Source organism: Ipomoea triloba, chromosome 15, assembly GCF_003576645.1.
Source record: "Ipomoea triloba cultivar NCNSP0323 chromosome 15, ASM357664v1".
NCBI classification, from domain to species: domain Eukaryota; kingdom Viridiplantae; phylum Streptophyta; class Magnoliopsida; order Solanales; family Convolvulaceae; genus Ipomoea; species Ipomoea triloba.
In genome coordinates, this window is record NC_044930.1 from 4,873,245 (window position 1) to 4,889,005 (window position 15,761).

At 34.7% G+C, this 15,761-nt stretch overlaps 2 protein-coding genes and 1 long non-coding RNA gene across 3 annotated transcripts; all 3 read right to left on the reverse strand.

The window, feature by feature from the left end:
• Positions 1–482: 482 nt before the first annotated feature.
• Positions 483–3,384, reverse strand: LOC116006986 (pyruvate decarboxylase 1). The gene is made up of 5 exons (XM_031247539.1): positions 2,779–3,384; positions 2,514–2,677; positions 1,369–2,019; positions 937–1,243; positions 483–831 (listed from the first exon to the last, which is right to left on the reverse strand). The coding sequence occupies exons 1-5, from the start codon at positions 3,295–3,297 to the stop codon at positions 661–663; spliced, it is 1,812 nt and encodes a 603-aa protein (XP_031103399.1). The 5' UTR covers positions 3,298–3,384; the 3' UTR covers positions 483–660.
• Positions 3,385–9,049: 5,665 nt separating this feature from the next.
• Positions 9,050–12,869, reverse strand: LOC116006988 (zinc finger CCCH domain-containing protein 48-like). The gene is made up of 10 exons (XM_031247540.1): positions 12,658–12,869; positions 11,178–11,746; positions 10,987–11,082; positions 10,806–10,895; positions 10,591–10,692; positions 10,336–10,482; positions 10,024–10,143; positions 9,883–9,942; positions 9,693–9,790; positions 9,050–9,584 (listed from the first exon to the last, which is right to left on the reverse strand). Exons 2-10 carry the CDS (start codon positions 11,682–11,684, stop codon positions 9,431–9,433), a joined length of 1,374 nt encoding a protein of 457 aa, XP_031103400.1. The 5' UTR covers positions 11,685–11,746; positions 12,658–12,869; the 3' UTR covers positions 9,050–9,430.
• Positions 12,870–13,428: 559 nt separating this feature from the next.
• LOC116006990 lies at positions 13,429–15,156 on the reverse strand. Its single transcript, XR_004095192.1, has 2 exons — positions 14,840–15,156; positions 13,429–14,736 (listed from the first exon to the last, which is right to left on the reverse strand). It is a non-coding gene; the product is annotated as an uncharacterized LOC116006990 (long non-coding RNA).
• Positions 15,157–15,761: the final 605 nt, after the last annotated feature.

The following is a 15,761-nucleotide window of genomic DNA, read 5'->3' on the forward strand; positions in this document are numbered from 1 at the left end:
ATATGAATTAAACTTTGGTAAAGGGATAAATAATGACGGTGTCGTAGTCTCGTAGACCATATATTCTCAAAATTTCTAGAAATATGGGACTTGAAGAAAGTTCCAATGGTTAATAGTATTCGCACTCTAGTACTGATTGCTCCGTCATATACGCCATTTTCATTCAGAGAAAAAAGAACAAATTTATATGAAATGAAATTTAAGACTTCCACCGAGTATGAAGGCTTGTGTATGATTAGGACATGTCCTTTGAAGGCGACAAGTCAACATTTCCACGCTGGCCAGAACTAACTACCGTTTAAGGTTACGAATTACGAAAGGGACAATATTAGGCTTGAGACTTTTGACAAAATTATCATATAGCACTAACCCAATGCAATTATGCAATGGGCCCAGATTGTGACGTAACAAAATATCCCAATGCGTATTCCTCGCGGTGAAGAATCATTTGACATGCAGAAATCCAAAAAAGAGGAAACCGGTGGGCGGAGAATTCTGAAAAACAGGAATGGTAAAAAAAAAAAATTCCGATATACAGAGGAGCAATATAATAGTTCAATGATTACACAAACGTAAGTAAGAGGGGGAAACTTGAAAGTTGTTCAAGGTAGACAAGCCAATTCCCCTTTGTTATTTCCTCCCTCAACGACACTTAACAGTTTACTGAGGGTTTGGAGGCCTGCTGTTAGCTGCAGAGACCCTAGAACCCCATTCAAGCAGCTCTTTGCTCGTATCATCCTTGTGAACAATCACTTCAATGAAGCACAGACAATCCTTCTTGGCTCCGGTCGCAGTCTCAATTGCTTCAATGAGCTCCTCTTCGTAGAAAACCTACATTGTTATGACCGACCGGGGAAATCAGCAATTGGAAGTTCACAGCAACAGAAAAGGAGTTTGGAATTGAACATAATCGCGGGTATAGTCAATTTCACTCACCTTGGCTGTCCAGCACTTGCCCTCACCATTGTGGATTGCATCAATGAGTGCAGTGTAGTTCCAGTTCTTGATGACATTGTAAGGTCCATCATGGATCTCTACTTCAATCGTGTAGCCACCATTGTTTATCAGGAAAATGATGGGTCTCTGACCGCAACGCAGCATTGTTGACACATCCTGAGCTGTCACCTGAAAGCTACCATCTCCAATGCAAGAAATCACCCGCTTCTCCGGTGTAGCTTGTGCATACCCAAGAGTTGCACCTACAGACCATCCAATAGATCCATACTGCATTTGGAACTCGTATCTGCAACCAATAGTGAATAAGCTATTAGGTCACAAGGCAATAAAGCAGAAATCTGCAATTTTGTTTTAGTTTATTTGGAGAAGATAAACTCATGAGATGAAATTTGCATTCTTTCTAGTGCTTACCCACATCCTTGAGGTAATTTCAACTTTTGACAATTGAACCATGAGTCCCCTGTCTCAGCAATAACAGCTGTTTCACCTGACAACATTTTCTGGATGTGCTGGAAAAGAACATTGACCCTTAATGGCTCCTTCGGCTCACACTTGAGTGGCTGGCCTTCAGGGACAAAAATCCTAGAGTAATTCTCATACGCTGTTTTGTTGTGCTTAAGTCTCTTCGCAAGTGCAGAAAGGAAATCCTTCATTAGAACACAGCCAAATGCAGGACCATTGGCAATGGTCACACGATCAGGTTGCACAATGATTGCCTTCTCCTTCTTAAGAAGCAAAGAATAGCCAACCGAGCTGTAGTCGTTGAATATTGGTCCCGCAAACAAGTAAGCATCAGCTGATTCAACAATCTCAGCACAGAACGCAGTGCTCACTGCACCCCAGTAGGTTCCAATGAAATGCGGATGGTGCTCAGGTACTAGCCCCTTAGCAGAGGGCATAACAGCCGTGGCATACCCACAAGAATCTGCCAACTCGACAAAGGCTTTACAAGCTTTTGCAACACGCATTTTTGGCCCTCCAACCAGCACTGGCTTCACAGCTTTGTTCAAGAACTCTGCAGCAGCCTCCACTGCTGCCTCCAAACCCATCTGATTACTCAATCTATCCAACAAAGAAACAAACATAAATCAATTTGATCACATTTATTGCAGAAGATGTGACACACATTCAAACAATCAAGAACACCCTATTGATACTACAGCCACCTGATAAACAAAGAATGTAGATCTCATACGAAATTGCAAATAAGCAGAAAGCTATCATTCAGTCTCCTTTAGACAGAACAATATGAGATATAAACTTATAATAGATCAACATATGGAAAGCCAAAATTCCTTACAGAGTACATCAAAATGATTTTAGCAATCCTAAGTGGCCTACCTACCCAAATTGAGCTAAAACCAAAAGAATATGCACACACATAAAAGGTATTCTCAACTTAATATACATTGACTATAAAATATATAGTATCAGCATTCCATTTTATCTCCATGACAATAAACTACCATTTCTTAGTTTATTATTAGTAATAAAGCAGTTGATTATTTATGGAAAAAAGATCTAGCAGAAAAACAGAAGGTTGAGAGGGAACATACTTGGGGTTAAGTGAAAATGGAACCGGTTCACGAATAAAGGTGGGATGAGGGATCCCTGCCAAGTTACAGCCGATGCTTATGTAAACCGGCTTGCTCTCCTTCAACGCCGTCGATACCGCCGTATCGATCAACTCGTGCGCATCTTCCAAATTGTTCACCACAGCCTGAAGAAGAAAATGCATCAATAATATTATACCTAGATTTTATAAATAAATGAATAATATAATGAGGATTAAGCAACCATAATTGTGTATCAAGGAGAGACCTGATAGCAAGTAACGGTTTGAAAGCATCGGAGCTCCTGGCTAAAATCGGGTAAACCGATAGTGTGGTGGAGGATCCGGTTAGTTCCGTAGTCGTTCGAGTTGGGACCACCGACGATGCATATCAGCGGGAGGTTTTCACTGTACGCGCCGGCGATGGCGTTGAGGACGCTAAGTCCTCCGACGGTGAAAGTGACGACGCAGGCTCCAACTCCGCGGGCCCGAGCATAGCCGTCGGCGGCGTATCCGGCGTTGAGCTCGTTGCAGCAGCCGATCAGGTTGAGCCCCGGCTCCGCAATGAGGTGGTCAAGCAGAGTAAGATTAAAGTCCCCGGGGACGCTGAACACGTCGGTCACCCCGATCTGGACGAGGCGGCGCGCCAGATGGCGGCCTAGAGTAGCCTCAGCCGAGCTGAAGGCAACGGGCGTTGAGTGAACCGTATTGACGCCGTTTGTCGGCGCGTTGGCTACGTCGCCGCTCCCTGGCTTACAAGCTTCGATTGATCCGATCTTAGTATCCATAACAGCAACAAAAGAACGGTTGAGAAATGGTGTAGTATCTTCCTGCTTCTTCTACAACTTTCAGTGGAAATTCGTTTATTTAGCGTGTGAGACAGCTACGAGAAATGGAAGTGTATATATAGGTGGTGCAATTTGGAGACGAAGAAAACCAGGGGCGGTTTTTTATTTCGAACAAAATTACACAGGAAAAGTACTTGTTGGTTTCGCCCTCCCCTCCATAATATTCATACGGCTTATTTTATCTGTCCTATATACTATTCATTAATCAAATTAATTCTTTTTTTAAAACCAATATTTACTTATAATTTTTATATTTTATCTGTCCTATATACTATTCATTAATCAAATTAATTCTTTTTTTAAAACTAATATTTACTTATAATTTTTATATTTAATAATATTTTAATGTAATTTTTAAATATATAAGTTTCATATATTAATTTTAAACTTTAACCGACGACATATAAAATAAGATCAAAAAATATTTTTTTAATGATAAAAAATTTGTTACACATACAAAAGATAAAGATCTAAATATAACCTTCAAAATAACTATGTAATAACACCCAACTAATAATAAAATTTTATGGCCCTGTTTGGTAAATAATCAGCCTATCAGCCAATTTTGGCTTATTTGATCACTATTAGTTGTTTGGTTAATAAGCTTTTTGTAACTCTAAAATACTAAAATTCAAAAGGCTACTCAAAGCAGCCTTTTCAATTAGCTTTTTGAGAGAAAAAATTATACCAAACAGCTAACAGCTAACAGCTAATCTATCAAACAACTTTTTACAATCAGCTAATGTTATTAACAAATCATACCTTCTAACCCAAACAGCCAACGCAATCAGCCAACAACTATTTACCAAACAGGACCTATATCATTATAGAATCCATAATTTTATAAAATATTCAACGTATACGTACACATACATGCACATAACTGCAGGGCATAAACTACGAGGCAAAGGTGGCAAAAGACACCAGAAAGGTTAGGTAAACAAATGTGGCATTTTTTGTAAATAATGCTATTTAAATATATGGTTTTTTCAACCATGCTGTTGTCTTTTTGGTATTTTTTTAAAGGCAAATTAGACTCTCTTGCTAATCTTTAATGGTGAGATGGGTTGAGTTTTTATAAGTATTATATTTTTTAACATAAGTATTACAATTTTCATTATAAGTAACTCTTCAACGCTTAATATTACATATTAATTAAAAGTATCACATTTTTCGTCATAAATATTATACTTCATCTCCTAAGTAACAATTAAACAATTTATCCATTATTACTACTCTGTATTATATTTTTTCTAATAATTAACTATTCAAGTCTAAATATTATATTCTGATTTAAAAGTATTACATTTTTCAACATAAGTATTACATTTTCATCGTGGTCAGACCCATTTCATTGATAAAGATCCGTAAGACAAATGCACAAGAGACTCACTTTTTTTTTTAAATATAAAAATTAGGAGCAATTTGATAATTTAATATTTTAAAATTTCATTAAATGGAATGACGTTATTAAAGAATCATCATATTTTTCGAGTTTTTAATGAAGTGATCTTAACAAAAATAATTTAATTTTATTTATTAGGCAAAGTTTTAATTTCATAAAAATCCCAATAAGTATAAATGGGTGAGAAATTGAGAATGTGACTATGTGAGATTGGATAAACGTGTCAACGAAGAGAACCTTCCGTTGACCATGGAGATCGCTGATAGTTGAGCCATGTTTCATGCATGGCTGTTCAAACTTTTGTTCCCTTTTTATTTTTATTTTGTTAAATAAAAGTAAAACTTATATGAATTTTAATTAATTTCCGCCGCCAAATTGAACTATTAAATTCGAATAAGAAATTTGAATTTGGTGAGAGCTTAGGCAATTTTAGTTTTTCCTCTAAAAGGAGACATAAATGCGAGTATGGCGACTTCAATTTGATCATGAATTCTCTCAATCCTTCCACTTCAATTGGTTCATGCATTCCTCACGTACTACTATTCAACAAAATTTCATGCAAATAAAATTTTTTTGTATACCAAACCAAATTAAATTTATCAGAATATTATTTATCCCAACCAATATTAGTAATACAACAATTACTACATAATATTTACTATCAGATATTAATTTTGATTCCGCTTAAGACCTTACAACTACATTAACGACACACTTAGGTATGTTATATTTTGAGTTTAAATTTTATTGGGAATATTTGATAAATAATTATTAGTTAATTGGGTTAGTAATTTCGTTGGGTGAGAGAAAGAGAAAGATACTTGTGGAAGACGTAATTTCCATATAAATCACCAATTATGCGAAGATTAGTAAGGTTGGATCCAGTTTTCTCCGATAAATATGGAAATATAATTAAAAGATGACAAGTTGAAGTTGGTCTGCTGGAAGACAAGGAAGTCATTAGCTACGAAATATCAGTACTCGAATAAGTCCAAATAAATAAATAAAATCCATTGTTTACTGTAATAATATTATAAAATAAAAATATGTAGGGACTAAACCAGGATTTGACCGTTTACGAGGTATGAGGGGGACATGATGGGTATTAAAGCGGCGACGTGGTATTTGAATACCGTGAATGAAACTAACGGTGACGGCTAAAAGGCGGAAACTATGAGCCTCCTTCTTGGTTTTCCAAGTGAAAACCGGATGAACAATCCACAGACCACACCCTTCATTCGCACGTTCTAGGAAACCACTCATCCAATCAAATTCAACCCCTTTTTAAAGCTTTGCCAAAAGTGTCATATTCCACTCAGAGAAATCTTTTTGTTAACATTTCATTTTTATTTCACAAATCATATTTTCCCTTTTTAAAATTTGAAAAAAAAAAAAAAAAGCTTCTATACTAATATTCACAACAATGTCAAATCTTACTTCCTTTTTCAAATCATACATCATATAACTGTTAGCAAAATAGAATTTATAAAATTTATTTTAAGTTAGTTAACAAGTTGAGTATTACTCTGAAGTGAAAGATACTCGTACATAAAATAGGAAAGCTTGGAAGTAATGTCATTTCAAACATTTTAATGGAGAGCATAAATGCTTACTATAATAGTATACCCCAAGAATCAAAGTGAAGCTACTTTTAATGAGAGACAACAAATCAAAGTAAATATTAAAAGATTTTTAAAAAGTTAGGAGATAATAGGAGTAACATTTTTATTTATATATTTAATTATTTTTCTTGATGTAGAAACACGAAAATCGTGAGAAATGCGTCGTCGCAAGTAACATGCAGTTGAGATAAATTTTGTAATTTGCGATTACACAGATCTCCGTCTCGTGACTAACAACTTCTTTTTCACCGCAATATTTCGCTGAATTAGACGGACTACAATCTTCCAACGTGGTTACTTCTCACCATCTCACTTTATATGTTTATACATTAAAAAATGTTTTTTTTCTAAAATAACGAGAGATTAAGTATGATTCTCATACCAAAAGGTCACGACAAACGATTACTATCAACATCATTCCAGTCGAGTTCGTCACGAATAATTTTCTTATCATTTACTTTTCTTGTGTGATTTACGAGCTATTGCATAAAATGATGTTTATTCAGTAGAATCCTCGAATAGTGAGGTTTATGTTATGATGTGGTATTATTAAATCTTGTACTTTGTGGTTTCATAGCATCACTATTACCTTTTTAAATGGAAGGTATTAGGTTCAAGTCCCACCTCATTAAAGTCATTATAAGTAGGTTATGTTCTGTAAAAAAAAATAAATAAATAAATGTAAAAAAATTCTTTATTTTCATTAACTACTTATACATTAGTCAATTTTAGTATAGGTTAATAAGTATTTGTGTAATGATTGAATACCAAAAAATCAATAATCATTAAGTACTTATAAATTAGTCAAATTTAGTATAGTATAGGTTAATAAATATTTGTGTAATAATTGAATACCAAAAAATCAAGAAAAAAAAAATGACACATCATATAATAGTACTGTCAAAGCAGGGCCTCCTCATTGCAGACTTAATTTTTAGCGAGTTTTTGTGGGGCAGCCCGTGAGCTAGAGTTCAAGTGGTCCTAGCCTGCCCCAAGCGGTGGACCACAAGCCTTGTTTTATAGAAAAAAAAAAAAACACTAACTAGATTTATTCTGATTTATTCCAAATATAAAATAATGTAAGTTTTAATTTAATTATCAGTTAAGTTTCATAACAATTATCTTCATACTATTTGTTCCAAATAATGTAAAGAAAAGCAAAATATTGTGGAGATTGGACTAGATTAGGGGGGGAATTAGTGTGGGGAACTATCCAGATATTTGATTAGATTTTAATTGTTGCAAGTTGCCAAGCAAGTTGGGGACTACAGACATTTAGTCATATTAGAAAATAGAAAGTAGTTTTTGTATGAAAATATTATTAAAGCGTGTATCAACAACAAAACTCAATTGTAATTTGTAAATAATTTAGCTTTATTATATATTTTACATTCTCAATGTACTTTTATTCTTTTATTCTTTGTCGGAGATTACTTGTTAAGTTGTTGTCTCTTACTTTTCATAAATAGGGTATAGTAGTGCATGCCTTATTGTCGTTTAAATTTTAAATAAGATTTTCATTTTTGTTTTAAAAATAAGAATAATGACATATTTGTCTATGATCAAGTTAATTATACTCCAAGCGGTAAAGATTATAAATTTTTTCGTAAATTAAAATTATATTTTATGTATAAATTTATTATTTTAGTTATTGTTTTGTCGATCTACTCTTAATTTTGATAAGTTATTCAGGAAGTGTCAATTTTGATCCCTTTTTTTTTTGGTGCTATATATCTCTTAGTTAATATTCCCTTAAGCCACCACTTAGAAAACAACTCATGATGACCAAAAATAGACGGGTCACTCCGAAAGGGATAGTCGAGTGGATAGAGCATGACTCTCATACTTAAATGTCACTTGCTCAATTCTTGTTAAGACCTTCTTAATCAAGTCTATTACACATGATCTTTCCATTGATTTGTGAGTTAGTAGTTACACAAGAGTAAGATTTATCCAATGTATACTCTTAAATAGTAATTGTTAATTATCTTGTATATACCCTGATATAGTACAGAGTAATTGTTAGTTTTTCTCATCATTAAAAAAATTAAGAAATAATAATTTTGCATATCACTAATATACAAATCATTATGTGAAGTATTTATCATAACCTAAATATGTTCCATGTTATGACTTGAGCGACTCCCCACACAACAAGGCAAGAATAATTCAACTCGTTCAGTTGAGTTGATTGAGAACAAGTTTCTTGTGAAACACACATAATTTTGGTGCAATTAAAATAATTATTAATATTGATATTTGGTTATGTATGACTTTATAATCAGAATAAATGTTTTAAAAATATAAAAATAAAAAATTAAGGCAATTGATATTTAAGAGCGGCTATGAAGTGTGAGGAAATTAATGAAGTGAGGAGAGGTTAGTAAGGCGATGAAATGAGGAAAGTAGTTAAATGACTAAACTAATAAAATGATACTTGATTTAAATTTTAATAAATTTTTGTAATTATAGACGTATTTTAAAAAGTTGTCAACCAAACAATGTATGACTTTCTTTCTCATTCCTTGTGTCTAACCCCATGAACGAAACACACCCTTAGTTGCATGAAATTATATAGGCAGTATATATGGAAAACTACTGTCACTACTCACTAAACAGTAAGATTGTGAGGAAATATGGAAAAACACATGACATTACAACTAAGTAAACAAAACTTAACCTCTTATTAGAAGAAGCATACTGTGAAAAAAGAATCAAACAAATGATCAATTTCAAATCTATACAATATATCATCTAGACTACAGGTTTGAAACTGAGCTGTTTACATCTTGTAAGTTGCAACCCAAACTAGCCATAGTGGTAAGTATGGAGATATCATTTCTTCACACAAGAATACAAAATTGCCAGAGAAAATGCAGTCTGGCTGTTGGCTCTCTGTCCCTTAAAAAATCGACTGAATATTCAACAGCCTGTCTTTCCTCTGATAGTTAGGCTAAACTAGATGTCAGCTGAACTATGTGCAATAGCATTTGGTCTGGTCTGACCAAGAAATGGTGTTTCCAGTTGCAGAACCAATTGTGATCCATCAACTTACTTGAGGAGCCATGGCAATGGCTTCTCCCTGCAATTTCCAAACGGAAAGTTGTCCAGTTGCATCACCGGTAAAGAACAGTCCTCCAACCCCTATTTCAACTGATCTAACTTCCCTCTTTGCGAATACTCTGCCCCTTTCGGAAAACCTACCACATCCAGAGAGAGGTCGGGGGAGAATCAGCAACTAGGATGAGAAAGAAAGTGAAGCTTTCAGCAGAACAGAGAAATACATGGATGCTATACGCTATACTTACGATGGCAGGTCATATAACCGGACGGTATTGTCATTGCACGAGCAGAACAATATAGGTTTAGCTTCAGCATCACATATCCCACAAAGAGCTAGTACACCCTGAAGAAGTGGAGAACAATACGGTTAACCAATCTAGAGCTGACAGTGTTAACAAATCAATTAACCTTAGGAAAGATAAAACGCTAACTTACAGTTTCCTCTTTATGTTCATAAACTACTTTTAAGCTCCCATTTTCAGTTGCAGCCCACACCTGAAGGAAATGAGTGAAATAAAAAGATTACCAACTGGAGTTTTTTCAGAGTGAAAGCCATCAAAGTTCAATAATCCATACCTTTATAGTGTTGTCCAAGGAACCAGATAACAAGAAATTGTCCCAGCAAAGGATAGACATGACAACATCAGCATGCCCATTTAGTGTCTGTAAGCACTGCAAACTTTCCAGATCCCACATCTGCAACAGAATATTATTCATGAAAAGATTCTCACTCAGACAAGAACCAAAACTAGATAAACAGTATACAAGAGAAAGCACCATCCTATGAATAAAAAATGTGATTCAAGGTGTTGCATCATTAGATAAAACAAAATGGTTGATTAATCATATGACTAGAACAAATCAAATACTGTGGAAAGAAAATCATACTCTGATTGTGTTATCCATGGAACCCGAGTACAGCCTATTAGCACCGACAACAAGTGAAAGCACAGCCTGGCTGTGACCCTCGAATGACGAAACAAGCTCTGGACTATTTATTTCAGAAGTGAACTTCCATGCCAATATGGTACCATTCTGTGGCCAAAAGACGCAAAAGTGTTAAACTGAGTTATACGAGCACGTTTAACATGTTAGAAAATGTGAAAGCCAGTAAAAATAAAGCATTCTAACAGCAGTAACTACCTCTATTCCAGCAAAAAGTTTATCATTGCCTACAGTCATTGCATAAACTTGCCCAGTTGGTCCATTAAGGTTAAACTCTATTTGAGTGTGAGTGTTCCAGACCTAAAACAAGGAAACCATTTACAATGTAGAAAGCATTGATGTGGACAGACGAAAAGAGTAAAATGCACTTGGAAGGGAAAACAGGAAAGCTTAAATGGCAAAAGAAAGACTACCTTAACAACATCTGGCAATCCCACAAATACCCATGGACCTTCACCAACTAAGCATCCTACTTCTTTGTCAAACTTAATTACACCAGCACACTGCATGAGAATGAGAATTACCTTAATATCATTATTATTCCCATGGAAAAGTGTAAAACTATCATGGACTACCACAAGTTAGAACACAAACCTGACCACTGTGGCAGTCCCAAACCCGTACAGATTTGTCATTGCTACTTGAAAAGAGCTGGTTGGAACCAGAGGGAAGAGCAATTCCAGTAATGGCCTAAATTTTAAAATAAAATAAAGCATTAAGCTTTGATATGAAAACTTCAGTCTTCAGCATTAAAACGAAAACCTGACAACAATTTTGATAAGTACCTTGGTATGACCTTCTAACTTCGTCAGCATCGAAAACCCATCACCAAATGACCATGCATGCAAGTCCTTACACTTGTCTCCGTGAACACAATGGTTAGTAACCCAGTACTGGCATAGCTTTATTTGAGGCTTCTGAGTAACTTTGACCTTAGATCCAGATCCTCTGGAAATTGAAACTATTTTTTTGGTCTCCGGTCCTGTTTTGTTTGCAGAATCAACAATTCCATTTGTCAAATTAGTTCCAGTCTTTGGGCTCATGTAGCTTGAGTTCCTCTGAGAAGTTTTGGGTTGAACAGAATGCCTATCAGCATTATATATGGTTGAAAGGGTCTGCCTTGGTTGCTGCAAGGATGATTCTGCATGCAGAAACCGACAGGGATTCCTATTGCATCTCCCTTCAAGCCAATATATACACACCTTGTTGTATACACGGTAACCTACTCTGCGTCCGTTAAAAACTGATGCCTCTGGTCTTTTCGAAACAGTGTGTACTGTTTTCACAGCCATAGCAAATAATTTTCAATGTAGAAGATTGGCAAATATGACAATTGTTTCCTCAAATTTCTGGTCTGCAAATACAAAAGCCAACAACACTATTAGCATCACATAAGACACCTAAAAACATAAAAGTGGATGAAAAACTAAAACTTAAAACCATGTGAGCTAGAACATAGTTATGAAGTCCAAGTTTTAAATGATAGCAGTATGCAAATCATAGAACAATTCAGTCCAAATGTGGATATGAATTCAACATAGTAAATTAGTAATTGGGGAGTGAACCAAAATCAGTGGCAAGTGGGCTGTTGAAAAATTTAACTAATTATGTGTTAATATTAACAAGTTACATTACACATTATTGAGATAGGTCAACCATTTTGCCCATCTATAAAATTTTATATATTAAGCCTCAAAAATTGATAAAAATGAAAAGATTCAAGTATGGTATAGTGTAAAATGATTAATATTTAATAATATAATTATATTCTGAATGAAAATTTGTTAAATTTTATGACTTGTTATTAACCTATTCTCAAACATGTTTACTTCTCCAAGCATGGGGTTAAAATTTAACCAATTTAAATGAACGATTTAGCAGTTTTTGTCTGTTGAATACAAAATTCCAATATGTATCCGCAATATCTTATCACGTAGGGCCATTCCCGTTCGCAAGTTTTACTAATGATCGAACAATTTTTGGATCTCGATTGACGATTGCATTCAACGAAGAAAAAATAAAAATAAAAAGTTCAAATTCATTAACCTTTTGTACAACCCCCAAACAATTCAGATTTTCCGTAGCGATCCGGATCATCTTATCAATCCAATAAAAGAATACCCAAAATATACACAAAACCCTAGAACATTAAACCCTAAAGTTGAAAACTTGCAGTCGGAATGTGGCCCAATACTCGCATCCATTGCTTCCGATCCCATCGGTGGAATTGCAAACTCTAAAAGCTAAAGAACTCGAATAGCGAACCTGAGATGCTTGTAAATGTCGGGAGTAAACTGATCAGAATCCTTCTTCTACAGCAAGTTCAGATTGGTACAATCCGAAGAAACAGAGCAACGAGCGGAAACAGGGTTTACGGAATAGCCTGAGAATTACGCGAACGATTCCGAAATTAGCCGAGCGAAATTTGGAGAAAAAGTTGAGGCGGGATCATATATTTATAGGTTGTCGGGTGAAGGCGGCGATTATTAAGTGGGTCGGGCCGGGAGCCCATATTTACCCGAAATTGAAACATCTAAATAGATTTTAATTTCAATTAACGGTTAGTTTGGCGGACAAATTTTAATTTTAATCTCAATTATTGCATTTTTAAAATTAACTAGATTTTTTTTTTGAGTACTAGACTCTGTTGCAATATAATATTTGTTTATAACTACTTTTTCACTCTCATCATCCATGTGAGAGTGTAAATCAAGACACCCGGGTGCCACTAGACCACAAGGTCTTTGACAAATTAACTAAATTTAGTTCTAAAGTTATATTAAACGAATCAATTTTAAACTTAAAAAGACGAGAAGAATACAAAATTGAATAAATAAAAATTAAAATTAACTCATTTTGAGTAAAACTTTAGTATTTGTATCATTATATATTAATAATAATAATAATTGTCATAAAATATTAAAATAATATGATTCAACTAATAAAATTTGATTAGATTTTTTAATTCATTTTAATATTAACATATATAATTTAGAGGCAAGGTCCAATGGACATAGAATTAGTCCAGTAAAATTGTGATCAAATATTGTTGTAGAACTTGTATTAATATTGCATGGAGATAATACCAAAATCAGATAATAAAAATACCAAATAAGTATAGGATTTACACGGATATGTTACAATCTTGTACAAGTACTACATTTAAATCTTGTATTATATGTACAAAAAAGAAATAAGAACTCGATTCAAAGCTGATGATGAAAACAATAAATGACATTATCAGAGCGTCCATATGGTCTAAGACATCTTCATACCAGGTTGAAAGCCAGAATAACTACACCAATATTGATTCCAACTCAATGCCCATAGAAAATGATCAAACCTCCATAGCATCTAACAAAGCTTTCACCACCACATATAGATACAACTGATCAATTAATTCAAAATATATTGTTAAATTTGTTTTGCTTCGATTTACCTTGTCGTTGTTTCTCCTATTATAGGCTATTTGCTTAATAGGAAAGGAAGGAGGAAGAAAAATATCATAAAAACAGTGGGGATGTAATCCAACCATGTGCCCAACAAGATCAAAGAAAATGATAGATCTTGTGGGCGAGTAAATTGGAAAGCTGAAGTGAAAACTCCATTAATGTTGCAAACCAAGAAATTGCCTCAAGACATTTATCATTTGTCTAGGGACAGAGTGTGTTTGCTTTCTCAAACTGCAACTCTATTCCCATCTTTTGTATCAACCATGTCCAATCCAATCAAAGAACTAACATTTTGCTACATGTCTATGAAGAATGTACCAGTAACAAAGGGCCTGAAACATCAGGGCAAATATTCAGATTCAGGTGAGTGACACTGGATTTCATATTGCAAGTTTTGAGTAAAACAATTGTCCAGATCGGGATATCTCAGAATCTGAACAAAGAAGCTGACTTGCTTACAAAAACATCATTGTTTCTATCAAAGTTTGAACACAGAAGTGGAATTGGACCACATTTTGGGCTGAAAGAAAAAGAAACAGGGCAAATGGTACTATGAATATGATTCCCTATCAGTGTAACTATGACAAAAAGAAAGCTTCATTGGATACAAATCCATAGCCATACATATCATCATCACATAGAGAATCATACTTCAACAATAAAAAGCTTAACACCCTGATACAAACAAAAAGAATAAAAAAAATTCTTTTCGAATGAAAAGTGATAATACAATATAGTCACGCTAGAGATGGATGGTGTCAACACTTATACAGTTCAACAACTTTTGTAGCTCCAAGCTTGACCACAGAGAATATAGGCAACAGGGAAAAGAGGGAATCAACACAAAATCAATCACCTCGGCAAAGTTGCCTCATTTGTGTTTACTTTTTTACTGCAATGAATTTGAATCACAAAGGATTGGGGTATGAAAATGAAACAGATTTAATTATTCACAAAACCAACGCCAATTTATACTTCTAAACAATGAAACTTACTAGAGAACTATGAAATGGCGTTATGTTGTGTGTGCGTCGAATAAGTACACAGAGATCGGGTAGCTATGCCTATGAGAGCGAAGAGTTGAGTCGGAAGCGGAGGGTGTAGGTTGTTCTGCGGCAGACTTGCAGAATGTATGTGGTATATATAGCACAGGCAGCTTTCTCCAGCTAGGGTTTCCGCCTTTAACTGATGAATCAAATTGAGAAAATGGGTCAAATGGACCCTCAAATTGTATGAAAAGTCAATTAGCAACTTTTTAAATATCCAATTATACTCATCAACAATTAATTTTGATGCAATAAAGTCCAAAAACGATTAATTATCTGCTATTACAGGTAATTAGGGTTTCAATAATCAGCTAACAAAATTTTAGGCAAAAAATGATCGGTGACCACCAAGAGAGACTAAGGTTCATTTCTCCGGCCAGAAGGCAACCCAATCATTTTTTGCCTGAAATTTCGCCGAAATCTTGCCAGTAGGCTTCATTACATCAAAATCAAATGTTGATGGGTGTAATTGCACATTTACAAAATCCGGTAAGACTCGATCTCTAATCTCTTCTTCCAAACTTCACTCATGTGACCAGTTAACAAGTCAATGCCTAAATCTTTTGATTAGGGATTAGGAATTCTTTGAACCAAACGATTAACAAGAATATGGAGATAGGCTAATGGAAATAGTAAAATGATTTTATGGTCTTTCCTGTCCACTAACTTGGCAGATGTTATCGTTATATCATGGAGAAGCAAATTCAAATTTAACTGAGATTGTCCCTATATCACAAAAAGTTCTTCTTTTTTTTTTGGTTTTTCCCGGACAGCGAGATGGTTTGCTCCATTCACCTGGGTGGGGATCGAATCCACAACCTCATGCTTAAGGGACAAGGTGCTGAACCACCACGTCAACCATGTTGGTTAA

Excerpts from the sequence above, each read along its gene's own strand:
- LOC116006986 (XM_031247539.1), bottom strand. The coding sequence starts at position 3,297 with ATGGATACTAAGATCGGATCAATCGAAGCTTGTAAGCCAGGGAGCGGC. Across the intron at positions 2,678-2,778 it reads AAACCGTTACTTGCTATCAG|GCTGTGGTGAACAATTTGGA; the intron begins GTCTCTCCTTGA and ends TTTCTTCTTCAG. Across the intron at positions 832-936 it reads GCAAGTGCTGGACAGCCAAG|GTTTTCTACGAAGAGGAGCT; the intron begins GTGAGTGAAATT and ends ATAACAATGTAG.
- LOC116006988 (XM_031247540.1), bottom strand. The coding sequence starts at position 11,684 with ATGGCTGTGAAAACAGTACACACTGTTTCGAAAAGACCAGAGGCATCA. Across the intron at positions 10,144-10,335 it reads CCATGGATAACACAATCAGA|ATGTGGGATCTGGAAAGTTT; the intron begins GTATGATTTTCT and ends ATTCTGTTGCAG. Across the intron at positions 9,791-9,882 it reads ATGAACATAAAGAGGAAACT|GGTGTACTAGCTCTTTGTGG; the intron begins GTAAGTTAGCGT and ends CCACTTCTTCAG.